Consider the following 17,290-nt stretch of genomic DNA (forward strand, 5'->3'; position numbering starts at 1 on the left):
CACACAGGGGACTGGGTTTTGTCCTTCTGACACCTGTGTTATCCAAATGTGACCCTACTGTCTCTGAACAGCATGAGGCTGCTTGTCTGGGGTTTACAATGTAATTCACATAGACTGTGAGCAGGTTTAGCTCTTTATTTTGCATTTGTATCTGGAAAGGAAAGAACAGGCCTGATGGAAGGACAAAATATGGATATTCACTTGGAGTAACAAGAAATTATACATTCTTAAGTGAAAAGTATGTACCATATAACCTTTGGGTTACATTTTTAATGTATTCGATAAATATTTGCTTACTATGTCTCTGCCACTGCACACCTGATTAGCCAGGAAAATTCTTAGTAAAACACCTTAGATGAATACTCTGTATGTTAAAAATACGTAATAAAACTCTGAAACCAGTCACTGCTAAAACAGTGGATCTCTAAGCAGTGGATCTTGGATTCTGCAGACATCTCAAGCACCTGTTTAACATCAGTGCTTCAATAGGTCTGCTGCTGTTACTGTGTGCCTAAGTACTTGCAGAATCAGGACCCTTTATTTCTCAGAGGTTCAGTTTGGGCTCTCACACATGAGAACCTCTAGTGGTTGTTACCTTGTCCACACAGAGGGGAGTGTGATGCGGCTACAGCCAGAGCAGAACCCAAGGCAGGAAAGACTGACTTACGTATGAAAGGTGAAGATGGAACTGACACCAAAAGCAAGAATTACTGACAAATCTTCCCAAATGCACTATATTTTATTTTCCGAAGAAGGCCAACATTGCATTACACATAAGTTACATAGGCATATTTTTTCTCCTTAAATATATTTGTATAACACAAAAATAACAAATCTCTATTTTTAAAAGTGACATTTGAATTTAAATGGTTTGGGGACTCAAGCTGCATTTTTCGTATTTCCCACAGCAATTTGCTGACAGCCAGGCTGAAAACCCCAGAAAACAGGGGTCTGAGATTGGAAATGCTGACACGGCTGCATCTTCTGCTGCTGTAGTATAGAGCGTTAAGTATAGAGGTGGGCAGATGCACTTTGGCACATGGGCTGCAAGAAATCCTACAGATCATTCCCTACGTACTCATACCAATGTAAGATGGTAAACTGATTTAAATGGCCAACATTAAAAAGAAAAAAAAACCAAACCACCCTGAAATTTGTGCTTCTAGAATGCCCTGACTCTTTGCAGTGCACTTCCCTTTATCACCTGGCTCTAGCATTGCCTTACCTTTCCAATTGCATGCTTGTTGCAGAACCATTCTGTGGCAGAAGTGTTAACAGTTATATTGTCTATGTGTATATACTAAAGAAAACTCTAAAACTGGTTTACTGAAAATTGGGACTGATAATTTTTCATCCACTCTGAGTCATCTCTTTTTCTAGGGTCTAGTGCTATTTCTGCTGACCTCAGTGGGAAAAGTCCCACAGAAGACCATGATTCCAAAGAAGCTGTTAAACATTCAAAGACCTCTCCAGCCAACCTCTTTGTAAATTCCCTCTCTCACAATAATTGTTCAAAATGCACCCATTATCATCAACAGCCAATATTAAAATTCACTCTTCTTTTTTCCTTTTTTTTTTTCTCTTTTTTTTTAATACAAACAACAGTAACCACAAAAATATGAAGGGAATAGCTACAAGCATGTTTACAGGTACTACCTATTTGTATGACACAAAAGAAAAATCATTTACAGTCACAAACTGTACATAGAATTTGGTGGGGGACAATATATTTGTGGTTTAGAGTAAAAAAAAATGATTGCTTTGGTGGTGATTAAAATAATTATTGACAATATATGACTTTAAAATCAAGAAAGTGATAATTTGGCTACAGAGACGATCATTGTTATATGTCTAACACAGAGGTTTGGATAGTAGAAAGGTGAATAGAAGGATCCGGGAAAGGAAAGACACTGTCATGCAGAACAGCTCTAGTTCTTACTCAGTATACTCTTCAGGCTTCTCTCCACTGCTTCATCTAACTCTTCTTCCAGTTCTTCCTTCTTGGACATGGCCAGTTTGGACTGATAATCTTTTACTATTTGGTCTATGTATGGTGCGCTCTGAGTCCCGTGCAGCATCAGTGTCCACTCCTTCAGCACACCCCGCTGCGGCACACCACCAACAAACCCAATCTCTAGAACCCAGGTGCCTCGGGGGTCTTCTCCCCACGTGTGTGTTGTCATGAAAGGCCATTTGTCAAAACCCACCTTGGAGTCATCATCCCTTGGCCGTCGGCTCAGTAGGATGGACTTCGTTCCCATTGGCGAGGTCATGTTGATGTTGAGGTCTCCTCGCCGAGTTGAGTTCACAGTTATAACTGCTTGGACGTGTTCAAGGTAGCGAACAAAATTCTCCTTCCCCTCACAAGCATCAGTTGTAAGCGTGAGGACCAGCTTGCCACTTGGTGGTATCTTTCTGCAGGTCAAAAGAAAATTGAGCAAATTAAAAGGACATACACAGCACTTACTCTAAAACCACTTCTTATTGATCCCCTAGAGAAAAAAACTGTACTGTTTTCCTTATTAACACATGGAAAGGTAAGGAAATAATAGATGCAAACCCAGCCAGGAATAAAACATTCTCTTTGTAGAAAATGATAGTAAAACCCTAATTTGAAAATACACTATGAAATGTACACCTACATAGGAGAGAAAGAATACTATTAAGAAGTACATAACTGCTATTTAAGAAACGCTAACATTTACCTAATAGCTGCCTCTACTTCTCACTGCTATTACTGGGTATTTGCATAATAATGTGTGTTTTCAGTTAAAGAGCCTTGAGTAGTCAGTCACCTCAAAAGACAGCAGCAAACCACTCTTTTTTGCTGCACAAAAATTCAGTGCAGCAGTTTTCAAGTCCGTATCCTTGCTGTGATTCAGAAACTAACACGAATATTAAACCTTGTCTCAGCTCCAAGAAAATCACTGGTTTTGAGCTGATCCAGAACAGGAGTGCTCAGGAAGGAAGCACACTTGTTTGCTGAGATGCCAACCACACATGCACTCACAATACTACTGCACCCCATGCAGCTGAGGAAACCTGGGGAAGCATTAACACTGTCCGGGTTTGCCCCCAGCATGCTGTGCAGAGCAGGTTGCACCCAGCCCCTTCCCAGCACTCGCAGTCCTGCTCAGAACCTAGGTTTTGTGGTGAAATAAGGAAGTGTGTCCATCTCAAGGGGCACTGACCATGCTATAAGTAGAATGCTTTATCTCCAAAAGAAATGTGAGTGTAAATCCAAACTTTCCCTTGGCTACTGAAATAGAACATTCTTCAGAGAGCAGCAAAAGTGTTTTATTCAAGCCTAACTTCCAGGAGATCCTTCTTCCTGAGATGAGCTCCAAGTATTGTTCAGTACATTACTAATATCAGCTCAGCCCTGTCTCTGTCCTCCTTCCCTAGAGGGTTGATTTCTTGGGAATGCTTGCAGAGTAAAAACACATTTGTGGCTAGATCCTCAAGGCATTCAAACACTTACCTTGAACAGACTAATGTTTTTCAGCATGCAGAAGCTGGTACAACATAAATATTATACAGCTGAAGTATCTGAACACTTCAGTCTGATTCCCTTGAGATGCATTTTGTGTCCCTCAGCACAAGGCAAATGCACTACTACATGGCAGCTAGAGGTGAAGGACATCATCTCATGGTTGCTTTCTGCTTGATATTTCTCTGCATGGGAAGCATCAGACACAAAACAATCTGACTTGTTATCATCTGATACCAACTAACAATGCTTTGCCTTGCTTGTATCTCCAGCAGCGAATAAGGGAGGACCTCACAGTGTGAGCATACTCTATCAGCACCAAAATATGGTATCCTGTTTCTGCTAATGGCTAATGCTGCTGTGGTACACACCTCTGTGCCATTCTTGTCTACCTAAGTATGTAGGGAAAATAGATATACAAATCTATGTACGTATTTACATATAGAATACATCTAGCAAATGTTGGTGCTGCGAGATCAAACTGGAAAAACAAGCAGAAGAACAGTAGAAATTTCATTAGCAAGAAACTCTGAATCCTGAAAATGCAATTGCGTCTGGACAATGGGAGCAAACTTAGTCTTTGCCTGGTTGAGCTACCTACTAGGGCAGCATATTGGATTCATTTCTTCTTGCGACAGAAAAATGACGCTTTCAAAAATGGCACTGAAATGTCAAATTCCAAATGTTAAAGACATAAATTGGCCATCATTAGGTTAGTTTTTCAATAATTAAATTGAATGATAGCTGTTGTAGTCAAGTAGTATTAATTCACTTCTTGACTCATTCACTTCAGCACGCAAAGGTAATCAGAAAATAATTTGACAACCTGGCCTGCAATTAGTGACTTGAAGAACATAAACCAAACACAATTAAATGCTGTTACATTCAAACTGAATGGCTGGTACCTATAGATGACTGTTTCTTCTGGAGATAAATTTACCTGCTAGGATAGGTCAGCAAGACTTGGCTGAGAAGTATTTCATGTGGCATCAATTTAGGCAGTTTATGGGGCAAGCCTCCCAGGTTTTCACTCATGCACAAACTCTTTTTTCTCACAGACTTTGGTGCAAACATACCTGCATGCACTTATGAGCAATGGATGCTCCTATTAACTCTTCTGGTGTTTATTATGTGTTCATTATGTTTCTTGGCTTATTGAGTTCTTTGTCTGCATGCCTGTGATCTCTTTAATGATTGAAGAAGCAAAACACATATATTGGACTTACTCAGGTTCCTGTATTGACCCCCCAACGCAGTGGAATCGCTCAGGAACGGTCTTCCAATCTTTTGCCATCTTAACCATCGCTCCTGCATCCAGGACACCATAGCCAAACAAATGATTGAATTCCAACCCGACACCATTCCTACGCCACCGATGAACTTCGTCATGAAGCTGGTTCCTTTTGGAGGTGAGAACTGTCAGATGCTGCATGTCTCTCCAGGTCAGATCAGAGCTGTGAGTGAGTAACGGAGAGAAAAACAAACAAATAGTACAGTCTTCTCTCACAGATCTTAACTAAAATAATGTAAGTCCTCTGCTGAAATTTGCTTCTGTAAATCTCACAGAAATTGTATTTATACAAGTACCAGTAAAAAGCTTCTGTTAATTTCAAGGGAGCAAATTTGCATCCCCCTTGTCTTAGATCTCACCCTCTTTTCCTTGCCTGCTCCACCTGCTTTTCCCATGGACCTCCCAAGGTTCATCCAGAGCAGCATGGTGCTGGTGAGCTCTAACAAACAAGCTATTGGTCACTTCAGCAGACTGTGAATGCGGATATATGAGCTGTGGGTGGCTGCAGGTTTGCGTTGTGAGGTACAGTAGAGCTATATCACCCATAATCTGCTAGCACAGATGGATGCAGTAAAGGAACATTTGTCTAAATTCTGTTATCATTTTTCATCATCAGCTCTTGTCCTCCTAGCTTTGCAGTGATTATGACGACAGGAAGGGCACTTATAAGTTATTATTCTGGAAGACTTAGAACTGGCGTCTAATTCTACATAACTGAAGCTATTCCATTTGTTTTACGAGGAACTCTTTCAACATTATAATATGCCTGATTCAAACACTCAGCCCAAAAGGATCTGTTTTTCAGCTATCTGTGCCCCAAGTAATGCATGTATGCATGCTGAATGTACACCAGAATAACCAATTACTTTCATTTTTTCATGAGATAGCAGAAAACCAAAGGTCACTTGCAGTATGCATACTGCAAACTTTTAAGAGCTGCTACATCTTAAAATGGAACTTCCCATCTTGCAGATTAGCTTGTTTTGAGAGACATGTCACATGTATATGAGCTGAGAGACACGCTGCAGGCAAGAGCAGCCAGCATGGTTAAATTGCTAGCCGTTCCTCTGAAGGCAAGTCTTACTCATCCAGAGAAATTCTGCTCAATACAACAGAAGTTTACTACAGCCAGAGTGGAAGGAGACACTGACAGTTCTTTCTTTCTTTCCTTCTCAGCAAAGGCTGGAGAAGCAGCTGCAGACCAGCGGGATTAGTCTAATTTCTACTCAAAACAGTTTGGCAAGGTTTATTACACACTTGATAGGCAGCCCAAATAAAGAGTAATGATTATTATTACTGAGAAATTAGGACTGTGGTCCAAGTTAAACATGCAAAACATGGTCCAAAAATTCATTACTTTTTTATACTTGTATAGCCATATTAATTTATTACTTTGTGGCTGTCCCACTGAACAAATCTGATAGTGGAAGGATTGATGGTCCAAAGTTAAGATACTTGGCATGTTTGTTTGACACACATAAAACCTGAAAAATGAGAATTGGTCCAAGTCGTGCTCTGAGCACAATAATCATTTATCCATTGATGATATAAATTTTGTCTTCTCTGCTAAATCTTCATTCTTCTATGTACTGTCAAAGAGAACTATGTACATAGTGTTAAGCTCATGAGATTACAGCAACTGAAGTTGTATAGCTAAGCAAATGCTTTTTCACTTCATGAAACAGTTTAACACAAAGGTATTAGATGGTGTAGATTATTGTAAGGAAAACTTTTCCTGGTCATTAGAAAAGAAGATAATGAGGCAAGATGTACTAGAAGTCTCTCTCCAATGTCATAAGTAGCACAAAGAAGGTAAATAGATATTGGATATTTGTTTTTCCACATAACACAGCAATTATACAGCACAAAAGCAGATTACCAGACATGGGATAAGGGAGGACAAAAGAAGCAACCCACACCAGTGCCAACAATTATTATTACTGTGGAATTGATTGACACTGGATGATGCAGATGCCAAATCACTGACAAGCTGAAAAAGAGTCGGACATATTCGAGGAAGAGAACTCTGCCTGCGGCTGTTGAAAGGGATAGGCTGACTGCTCCCTCCCCAAACAACTGATTGCCCAAGCTGTTGAAGTGCAAGATCGCTCTTAATCTTGTTACTCAGTCCCTTGAGTATTTTTCACTGTGAACAGGTTGTGGGACAAGGTGAACTCTGACCTGATACTACAGGTTCATTATTTTGCTTTCTTAAGCTGGGCACTCTCCTCTAAATACATGGAAAAATGAAGTAACCTCTCCCTCAAATAGTGCTGCGAAGATGAACCCCTGGATACAGAGGACACATAGAGAGCAAATCAATCAAAATGTGTCTGCTTGTGGCTTTGGAAAGACCATAGCTCCCCCTGAAAGTCACCAGCCATGTCTTTACTGTATCCAGCAGCGTGTCAGCTGCTCATCCTGCTCCTTCCAGCAGGATGTGCTCATATGATGAACATTAAACAAACCCCAGGCCCACTCTTCTCCAGAGCTCACAAGGAATGTCTTAACAGCATACTTAGCCTCCAGGGCCAAGGCGAACACTCCTGCTGCTTCAGGGGCAGCTGCAGATGTTCCTGAGTGACGCAGGGTGCAGTTGCCATACAAGTCTGTTGTAGCCTGCAATGATATTAGACTTAATTAATGAAATGAACTGTTCCATTTTCCTTGCAGCTGCAGACATAGAAAAATATGAAAAGTGGAGTTTGTGCCTTTGCTCTTCAGAGTAATTGTGTATCTGTTCCCAGGATCGGTCTTCTTTAGAACTGTGTATGAATTTAGAAGTGTTAGGGGACATAGTTATAGAAGGTAGAGCAAGAACAAGTTACGATGTATGACAGCATTGTTCACTAACACTTATAATTCAAACTTATACAGATATCATTTATTTCCTATAAGCAGAGTTTAACCAAAGGCCTTAAATTTCCTTGTGGTTGTCATGAGGGTTGGAAACTAGAATTGTTAACAGTACTGAGATTTCTAAGATTTATACAACTCCAAAGCCAAGATAGGCTGCAGTCCTTCATGCAGACCTAAGGAAAACCTCAGAAGTGCATTTCATGGTGATTGGTACAAAGGTGTCACTTCAGCTGACACCAGCACAGTGCTGACACCAAGACAGAAACCAGTATTTTTCTATCTGCTATTACACACAGGCATTTAGGATGCTACCTAAAATGAATGAAGTCTTTGGAGCCTGAGATAAGAGTTAAGGAAAATGTATAATGGCTTTTGGCAAGGGCAGACCTTGAGTTACTGCAACGCAGTTTTCCCCTCTGTGAATCAGACTACATCCTGGCTAGTCTGTAGGTGCTGGAGAGCAGTATCAGTACATAGGAAGGGAATCCCAGCTAGGCTAGAACATGAACCACATATTTTCCACTAATAAATATGGCCCTGTACAGGACTTGAGTATACATGACTGTATCTCTGAGGTTAATTTGAACATCCACATTTCCTCTACAGGCAACTGAATGTCTGTCTGCCCTGTGCAGCTTCTAGAACAGCAGAAATCTGGTTAGTAACTGCTCTGCCAGAATAATTAAGGATGATTTCAGATGTCAACCCCTTTCATTTAGCTTTAAACAGAAGCCTTCTGTCATACTGTCCTCTAGAAACAGAGCAATTGAACTTCTAAATCTGGTTTCTGATAAAGGAAAGCACAAAATATATGAATCTCTAAGATATGGAAGATCACTGCTGTTCTCAGTGTTAATTCCACATCTCCTCAGCTGACAGCTTTGGCACAATCACATGCTGCAGATGAGGAAATATCCATCTCAACAAAGGACCATCTGGAGCTCCAAAGCAGTCAGAGTTGTAATGGGTCGTGGGAGTACAAAAAGACAGCAGCAACACCACAATAATATCTGGACTTACCACACCAGCCTCCGGGTTTCTCTTCCTCCCGTTACTGAATGTGGAGGCTAGGGTTGAAGAGCAGCTTTCATCATACAGAGCTGTCCGTCCATCGTTTATTGCAGAATTGATGGAGATTGTCCACATACTTGATGCATAACCATCGCAGTTGCAGTCATCGTAACTGCCCCCATCTCCAGAGGCCCAGACGTAGATGCTTCCTTTCCCTCCCCGGCCCTGTGAAAGGGGAAAGTTAGCCCTCCTGGGTTAAATTTACAAATAGAAAACGGCACCTATGCTCAACAGCAGACGTAAATGAAACTAAGCATCTCTAAAGGAGAAAACTGATCCAAACAAAATATACATCAGCTGTAAGCTGAAATAAAATGGGCTTCTGCAGGTTATTAAATCTGGTTAACTGGCAGCCACAGCCAACTGTGCAACTTCATGCACATGGAGCGTTTCCATTTATCTCCTGTTTTGCTTGATGCCCTGAAGGCTTCTGTGCCAGATGCTAAGACGTTTTATAGATTCATTAGTGCTTATGTCAAGGTCTAAATGCTATAACAAAGGTGTTCTTTTAAAAGTGATATAGGTCATCTCAGACACTGGCTTTGTGAGATCTAATTAGGTTTGGGCAAGGACTACAAACTCTGGAAAGCTGGCATCTTTTCCCTCTATATAGATTTTCTCTGTAAATATCACTGACACAGAGCTGTTTTCTTCTGGCAAATCAGCTTCTATGACCGAGCAGAAAATAAGAAATCAAATGAATCATCTACAGAAAGATGGTCTAACAAAACCACTGTAAAGTCCAGAGATGAAGGGGAGATACTGAAGCTACGACCTTCCTGTTAAAGAAATTTGTATCCTCTCTCCCACTTCCAGGTAAGCAAGGAGTGGGAAGGGATCACCTCCACTCCATCTCCTGCCTTCTTAAGACTGGAAAAAGGTAAAGTCTTAGAGCCTTGATGCTTGGAGGAAGATCAATGCCACTGAAACCAAGCACGGATCTCCCAGTGATTCCAGCACAGCCAGAATTTCTCTGTGTTTAGTCTAATGCAAGCCAGTGTTTACTTTCAGCAGCATCACAAGGGTGCAAGGCCTCCATTAACCACACTGTTTGTGTGCACTGGGCAGAAGACGACAAAAAATACTTTCAGGTCCCTTCATTGTCCTCCAAGAAATGGAAGTTAATGCATACGCAAACAAAGCAACTTGCAATGGCGTTTTAATAGGAACCTTTTCTGCAAAGAATTTAAATCAAATCTGAGCTCCCAGCAGTAGCTTCTATTTTTCATCATACCTCACTGAACAGAGCAACCTCATTATTTCAAGCATGTTAGAGAGTTGCATTATAATCCATTGAATTGCACAGCAGGTCTGCTGCCACTGGGGTACATAACACCTCAGGACAGAGATTTTCATAATTAAGATGATGACTATGAAATAAGCATACTGAAATCAGTCTGAGAACTCCTACTAAGATCTGAGATCAATCATTTTAGCTTTAAAGGAAGTGGATGCTGTTGTAAAAATACATAAAATCAAAATAATGAGCTTGTGCTCAGACTGCTGCTACCTGGGCTTTGGACTCATTTCCCAGGCTACAACACAAGCTTGCCGTCCTGCCCACATGCACCATCACACCACCTTGTCACCATCTGTGCCTTTTGGACAGTCTCAGTGACAGCTAGAGCACCCGCCTGTCCCCAGAAGGCATGCTGCTTGTGCCAGGAACAGGATGTCTGGCAAGTGTGAGCCTGTTCTTAAACAAGTCTTTCCTTCCAGCCATTTTGAATGGAGATGAAACCCCTTATATTCATCTGACAAATTCAGGAAAGTAGTCTGGTGCCAGGCAGTTAGCCTCCACAGCGTTCATTCCTTGTCAGGAAGCAGACTTTGCCCTGCGTGGCACCCACAAGTGTGGTGTAATGGTGTTTTATGTTGTTGTTTTATTCTTAAATTACCTCTTAGTACTTTAATTCCTATTGCATTTCCCTTTCAGCCAAGACTGGAAAGAGGCAAATACTACTGGAACAAACTGGTAGCAGCCCAAGTGCAAATTTGCAATGATGCCTGGGGCGTGTTTGCGCAGACAAACTGCTCATTGACAGTCCTCAGGCATCACACCAAGTACCATGCAGAAATGTATGGCTTCAAAGGAAGTGAATATTCAGTTCTGTGGATGGTATTCATGTAAACCAGAAAAATCTCACTGGGGTCAAGCAAGCATTGCATTTAAAGCCAACTGAAAGCTTCTATTTGCATCTCAACTTTCTATGAACCTCAACAATTTCAGTGGTGTCACTCAACTTAGGCTGCTGTAAGATTAGGATGAAAAAAAGATTGGACAAGGTGCTAGTAATAGGCACTAGAAACACCAGAGGGAGCCTGAATGAAGATTCAGAAATAAGAGGAAAGACTGCAAGACAAGAAGGTACATTTTAAAGAGTATCTTTTTTTCTCCAGAATCTTGCTGAAATCTGTTCATTTCCCCCCCAAAAGCAATGCAGAGTTTCTGCACTTCTGAGCCATCTGAAGCCATAACTCGCACTCACAGCTGAAAATGGATCTCAGTGCATTGAGGAGAAGCCTAAAAGAGTCTCACCTCTCAAATCACACTAAGCAGAATGAAATCCTGAGCAAGGCTATATGCTCAGAAAGTCACAGACAGCTACTGAGAAGTTCTCTTGGCAGCAACAGCAGGTTTTCTATTTCCAGTGCTCTTCGTGAGATCTGCTACTGGCAAAAAATATCCCTGAGGAGCTTTATTATCCATTTTCTCAACTTCTAAAGAGCATAATCCCAGGAAAAATGCCTTTACTGAACAACCTTGCAAAAGTGAGCAGGCAGGGAACTGCAGGCTAATCCATTTTATGTAACTTAAGGTACACCTGGAACTCTTTTTCACTTTGTTATTGTGTTCATGCATCATGCCTGCTGGGCTACTGCCTAAGCCGGTATTCCTCTAAGCTTTTATTCCTGGATCACATTTTCCAGATAAAAACTGGTGGTATTTGGCAAATAAATCTCCTTCGGCTTCCCCTGTCCATTCTTGCAAAGGCTGTCAGGTGTACAGGTGAGTAACAGCTGAGCACCTAACACAGCTTGGCCTCTGCTTTAGCTCCTGCACCTCTATATAGTTTAATAGCAATTTTTGTTCCTGCTATGATATGAGCTGTTTTTTTCCAGGAAAAGCAAAAGAAATCTACAGCTTTTTCAAGTCTTCGCCATTGGACTTAGCAACTTTTGGATAGGACTTGGCCAGTTACCACTCTTCATTATTTCTCACTTCCTCTTACAAGAGAGCTTGTTTCTCTTTCAACAGCATCATCAGAGCTTTTGGCACTGAATTATTTGGAAACCCTCACATGTTTCGTAATTAACAACTGCATCCTTCAATAACATCTGGTAATTATCCTGTGAAGTGTGGTTTGCAGCCCAGGGCATGGTGCGCCCAGAACACACTGCTCTGCTTGAAGGAGCTTTGCAACACTGGAAATTTCCATCATTCTCCCCAGCTGGGGAACCCCAAGGCAAGGAATGAAGTGGAAGAGCTGCAGCACCATTTGCCTGCTGGATGCATTGGGCTGGGCTCTTCAGTCCTCTCCACCTCTCCCTTGTGCAAATAGCCCAGTTGTGTGGCTTAAGCCAGCTGGAGTCAGCAAGACCTTGGGACTGCCAAGCTGTTGCTGTTCCTTTCTGTTTTTGGTTTTTTTTTGCACTGCCAGGGTTTTCTGTAACCTGCCTGTGTTCTCCTGCATCTCTGACCTGCTGCCAGCTCGCAGCCCATTGAGCCCTTGTCGACTTTGGTAGCTGGCTGACTGGTTCCTCCTAGCAGATTTCTAAAGCTATTTGGGTCAAGTAATAATCACCAAAGTACATGAGACTTTGGTGCACGAGATTCTCAAAGAACTAAGCCCTGTAATTGTCAAACCTGAACAGAATGCTTTATATAACTAACTCCAGTCTTTATTAGGTCACAGAAGAATACTGAACTCCAATCCACCAACCCCCGATTAATTGTGCAATTGTTAATACTTCCTTTCTCTAAAAATAGTGCTTGAGCTATTTTCTTTGCCTAAATTACTGCTGAAACTAGATAGGCTTCTGTTAGCCAAGAGAAATGCGTGGAAAAATACAGTTTTGGTGAAGAGAAGTAGCATTAGCTTTCAATTAGGGTTCAGCCCAGCAGGAAAATGTGAAGGGAGCTTAGAAAATGCCAAGAGAAAAGCTTCTATTTAAAAATAAATCAGCCTGCTCAAAATCAAACATTTCTTCTTTCTCTTCAAAATTTACTCTCTGACTTAAATTTGATCCATTTTACAAAAGCGAGAACTTGATGATAAAATAAGCAAAATCCATCAACTGAAATGCTCTGGCTCGGCCTAAACTAGCAATTCCATTTTGTTGTTTCCTGAGCTGCATATCACAAGTGAGAACACATCGCTACAGCCCAACAATTCTGCAAGTACAATTCTGATACTGGTAACATCTGTAAAAAATCAATCCCATTGCTCCATGCTGGTCCAAGCTATTGCAGTACAGCAGTTTTCTATTCCTTATGTGACAGCCATCTGAATCTTTGTGAAGGGCAATATTTAACATTGACACAGGACCACATGGAGCACAAGCCTTACAACAGCCAAGGCCTTCAGCTGACCAAGGCATGCCTGAAGCAGCAGATATCACAAGAGAAATCAATGAGATTTGGGATTTACACCTGTCCTGTCCCAAGAGACGTATATCCATTCCCTAAGCTGTGGCAGGAAAGCAGATGCTCACAGACTGATCTCCAAATCCGGATCTTGTTCATGGTGATGGGGCATGTATCCCACCACTAGGTTAGAAAAGTTGCACATGCTGTTTTACCAAAACCTGGAAGTATCCCACTACAGCCAAATGGGGCAACATCAGAAAAGCTAACATCATGTGGGATTATAATTTGGTTTGATTTCTCTTAAATATGTAAGACAAGATGTGTAATTACAATGCATATTCCAGACACAATAGCAATATGACAGTAAAGGGACGTAGAGTTATAAAGAAGCTTGTAAGGCTTCCTTAGAAATGGAGCAATCCGAAGGCTGCAATGTCATAAAATAATTTCCCTATCCTCACTTGGCTATTGAGCCAACAAAACAATGTTAGATGTAGCTGCATACACATTAATGATGTGCCAACATCAGCATATTTCAAACAGAAAGAATGCAATGTGCTTGGCTTTGGATGGAGGCAAAAGACAAACATTTCATTTTCTATGCTGTCCTTTCTTCTTCTACTGGTGAGCCCAATTATAGAGCCATGATGAGACTATAAATTCTTATTATTGCTCCCTTGGCAATTTGCACTTGTTTAGCATTTTCCTAGGTAGAACCATATTGTGGAAGCAACATTTTCACCAACAGAGGCACAAATGGATCATGTCTTATATATCCTGGATGAGCTGGCAAAGTCTCAAGAAATTAATTCAGTTCATGAGCAACTCCTTGCAACCTCTTAATATAAAAGCCTATATCATAAAATATGCAATAGATAGAGACTAGCTTAGCTTGATTACTCTCTCTTTTTTTCTTTCTTTTTTTTTTTTTTTTAAATATCTGCCTTAAATTCCAATTGCTGAAGCTGGAAATATTGAACTCATAAAACAGCAAGTATGAAATGTTTACTGGATATTGCATTAAAGATGGGCTGTATCTGTAAAGCATGGGGGGAATTAGTTCATGAGCTAGTTACTTTTTTCTTACCTTACAGTTTAAGATGTCTGATAATATAATTCTGGTTGAAAGGTACCCGTGAACAAAAGGTACAACTAAGAGAGTTGTGCTCCCACTGGGAAACCTTCTGTGCCTCCCTGTCCCTCCAAGTTGTACAGCCCCCAAAACAGGTAAGCACAGGTCAAAGGATGCATAAAATCACACAGCATTGCTCTGTCCAGCCATACAAGAATGCTACTACGGGCTCACACCCCTTCTCTAAAATGAAAGTTCCTCTCAGCCATGATACAGCTGTTACTCAACACTGTGACATTTATTCCCAAATCTACCACCACAGTTTCTGGCCCTGCTCTGCATTCTACTTTGCAGCTCTGCACCTGGAATAATAACCCTCCATAGCTCACTGAAGAAATATATCTGTAAACATGCAATGCATTAGGGGCAATGCAACTGAGCATATAAGAAGCCTGGTTGGTACAGGGGTAAGGTATTTCAGGACATTCAGAACAATGTTAGGTCAGTGATTTACTGAGCCTGTAAAGAAATACAACCCTTTTCTCCCCATATGCCACAATATGCTGCTGTCCACAATTGATGCCTAGAAGCCAGACAGTAACATTTCATTAAATAAATCCATTACAGCTCCTGGCAACTGTGTTTAAAGAGGGAGCAACAGAGCACATTCACCAGACAGAACTGCATTTGTCCCTTAGCCCACTGCAGCTACCCTAATGAATGTGTGACTCAGGCACAGCCTAGCACAGTTGCCCGTCACAGTGGGCAGCCAGCATCAGATGCCTTGCAGCTCAAGGATGTTTGTGTACAAAACTAATTCAACCTCTACCCTCAAGTGCCTGCTAATTCATCAGTGAGCTCATACATCTTTGCAATGCAACTGCCATTCAGTGACCTGGTCACACTGCTGACTACTGCCCCTGAACAAAAGTCCTGAGATAAGGCAGTGAAGAGCAGATTGTATGAAAAGCAAGTGCGGTTGTGGCCTAATAACAAAAAACAGCAAAATACTTTCTGATTACATGTATTACACTTGGTTATGAATGCATGGCTTCAAACCACACATATTCAGATGCACAAACTATTGTTTGTTATCATCATGTTACAGTTGTCAGGTGAGTGCTTACCCCAGGCAGCCCAGCAGCTCTGGAAGGAGAATGCCAAAGGACAAGATGCCTCAGTTGAGTTTGGGGAAGGATAAAACTCATGTCTTTCCTGGAGATGAGTTCCCAAGTATGGTGGCAACAAGGCAAATGTTACCAGTGCTTGTCAGTTCAGTTAACTGCATATTCCCTTTAAGAATTTAATCTCATTCCCAATTTCTTCTTAGTTTATTGCCTTAGAGGCAAGGATATTAATCTTGCTCTGTGCAAGAGATCTTCCATTTCCTTCCAGGATATTTGAAAGTATTGCTTTTAGTTCAACAACACATTTTTATTCTTAGCATGTTGCTTCCTCCCTGCCAATATTTCAGGTTCATCACTAATTTATGAACCATCACTCTGGTGAGAATCAGCCCTAGACTGAGAAAAAGCGTTCCTGCATTTATTTCTCTCAGTTTGTATACTATTTTTCTCTTTAATAGGAAGTGTTGTCTTAAAAAATATATATATTCTGAAAAGTGAGGTTTACATCTGTATACTCAGTAGTGAATTTGTGCATAGATTGTAGACCTAAGATAGGTAGAATGATATTATATCAAAGGCTTGTTAATCTTCCCTTACATGCAGGGAAGCCTGTAGTGGGTTTTTCAAAGCACCATGGAGAGTTCCCAGCATCCAGAGAAATGATGAAATGCCTTTGGGAAATCTGGCTCTCCATGGAAAGAAATCAGAACAAATTATATCCCCAAACCTGTCTGTGACAGGAAATGTAATGAACATAATTAGGGTAGATAAAGCTATGACCACAATGCAAAGGGAGTTATCTACGGGGAAGCTATCTCTTCTTTCATGCGTGTATTGCCAGGAGATATCTAGGATACTGCCACAATAAAATTAAGTGTAATTGTTCCTAGACAACAGTATCTTCCTTAGGTACAATCCAATACTATCCTTTCTGCCATCCAATTCCACGGAGGCTGTTTGACAGAGCTGCTTTCCTAATTTGGGCTCTTCTGTTCATTTCATGCCTTCTGATACGGTATGAAAGCAATCTTTCCCAGAGGGCAGCTCCCCAACACCCTTCTCTCTCCTTAGCAAGCAGTCTAAGATATCCTGATCCCTTCTGACCCTCATACTGTGAAGTACTTCTTAATTAGACTAACAAACACATTTAAAGGGAGGGCATTAAAAAAGTTACGTGACCAGACAATACAACAGAGGAGAAAAATCTCATATTCTCTTGTAAGCATTCAGAAAGGTGTAATGTCAGCATAACTCCACAAAATAAGAGTACATAATGACACAGCAGCAAGTTAATTGAAAGCTCTTCTAAATATTAACCTAGGAAAAACAAAACAAATGAAACAAGCCAAAACCAATAAACATCTCAACACAACAAACCCTCCAAATTAAAACCTGCTTCTCTTGGGAGGGTTAACACCTCGTTTTAGATTAGTTTGCATTACCTTTCCTGGGCTACTCATGCCTTTTCTGTTATTTCTTGACTGGTTTTGCATGGAAGTAGAATAACAAAAATGGGAAGAGTGGGAGATTATTTCTGTTCCATCCATCATTAATGGAAGGAAAATCAAGTATCCAATAACAAATCAGGGTGCTGCTAAAAATACAGCTGTTCTACACACTGAAGAAGGATTCCCCCCAAAACAGAAGTATTTAGGTAGCCTCTGACTCTTACAGTAGGATGGAATTTGCTCACCTGATCCCCACAGGTTGCAAATTCATGTGTAAGAGCATAAAGATATCCACAATTCATCTATTATAGGTGAAACATTAGAGACTCCAGTTTTGAGAA

At 41.0% G+C, this 17,290-nt stretch overlaps 1 protein-coding gene across 1 annotated transcript in view; it reads right to left on the minus strand.

Moving 5' to 3' along the window:
* Positions 1–720: 720 nt before the first annotated feature.
* The window catches only part of PCSK2 (proprotein convertase subtilisin/kexin type 2), a 95,114-nt gene continuing 78,544 nt past the window's right edge, over positions 721–17,290 (minus strand). The window contains exons 9-12 of the mRNA XM_072333809.1: positions 8,661–8,876; positions 7,300–7,400; positions 4,717–4,944; positions 721–2,415 (exon numbers count right to left, since the gene is read on the minus strand). Of these exons, the coding sequence (XP_072189910.1) occupies positions 1,929–2,415; positions 4,717–4,944; positions 7,300–7,400; positions 8,661–8,876 (1,032 nt within the window). The 3' untranslated portion in view covers positions 721–1,928. The remainder of the gene's footprint in view (positions 2,416–4,716; positions 4,945–7,299; positions 7,401–8,660; positions 8,877–17,290) is intronic.

The sequence above is a fragment of the Excalfactoria chinensis genome, chromosome 3, assembly GCF_039878825.1.
Source record: "Excalfactoria chinensis isolate bCotChi1 chromosome 3, bCotChi1.hap2, whole genome shotgun sequence".
NCBI lineage: Eukaryota > Metazoa > Chordata > Aves > Galliformes > Phasianidae > Excalfactoria > Excalfactoria chinensis.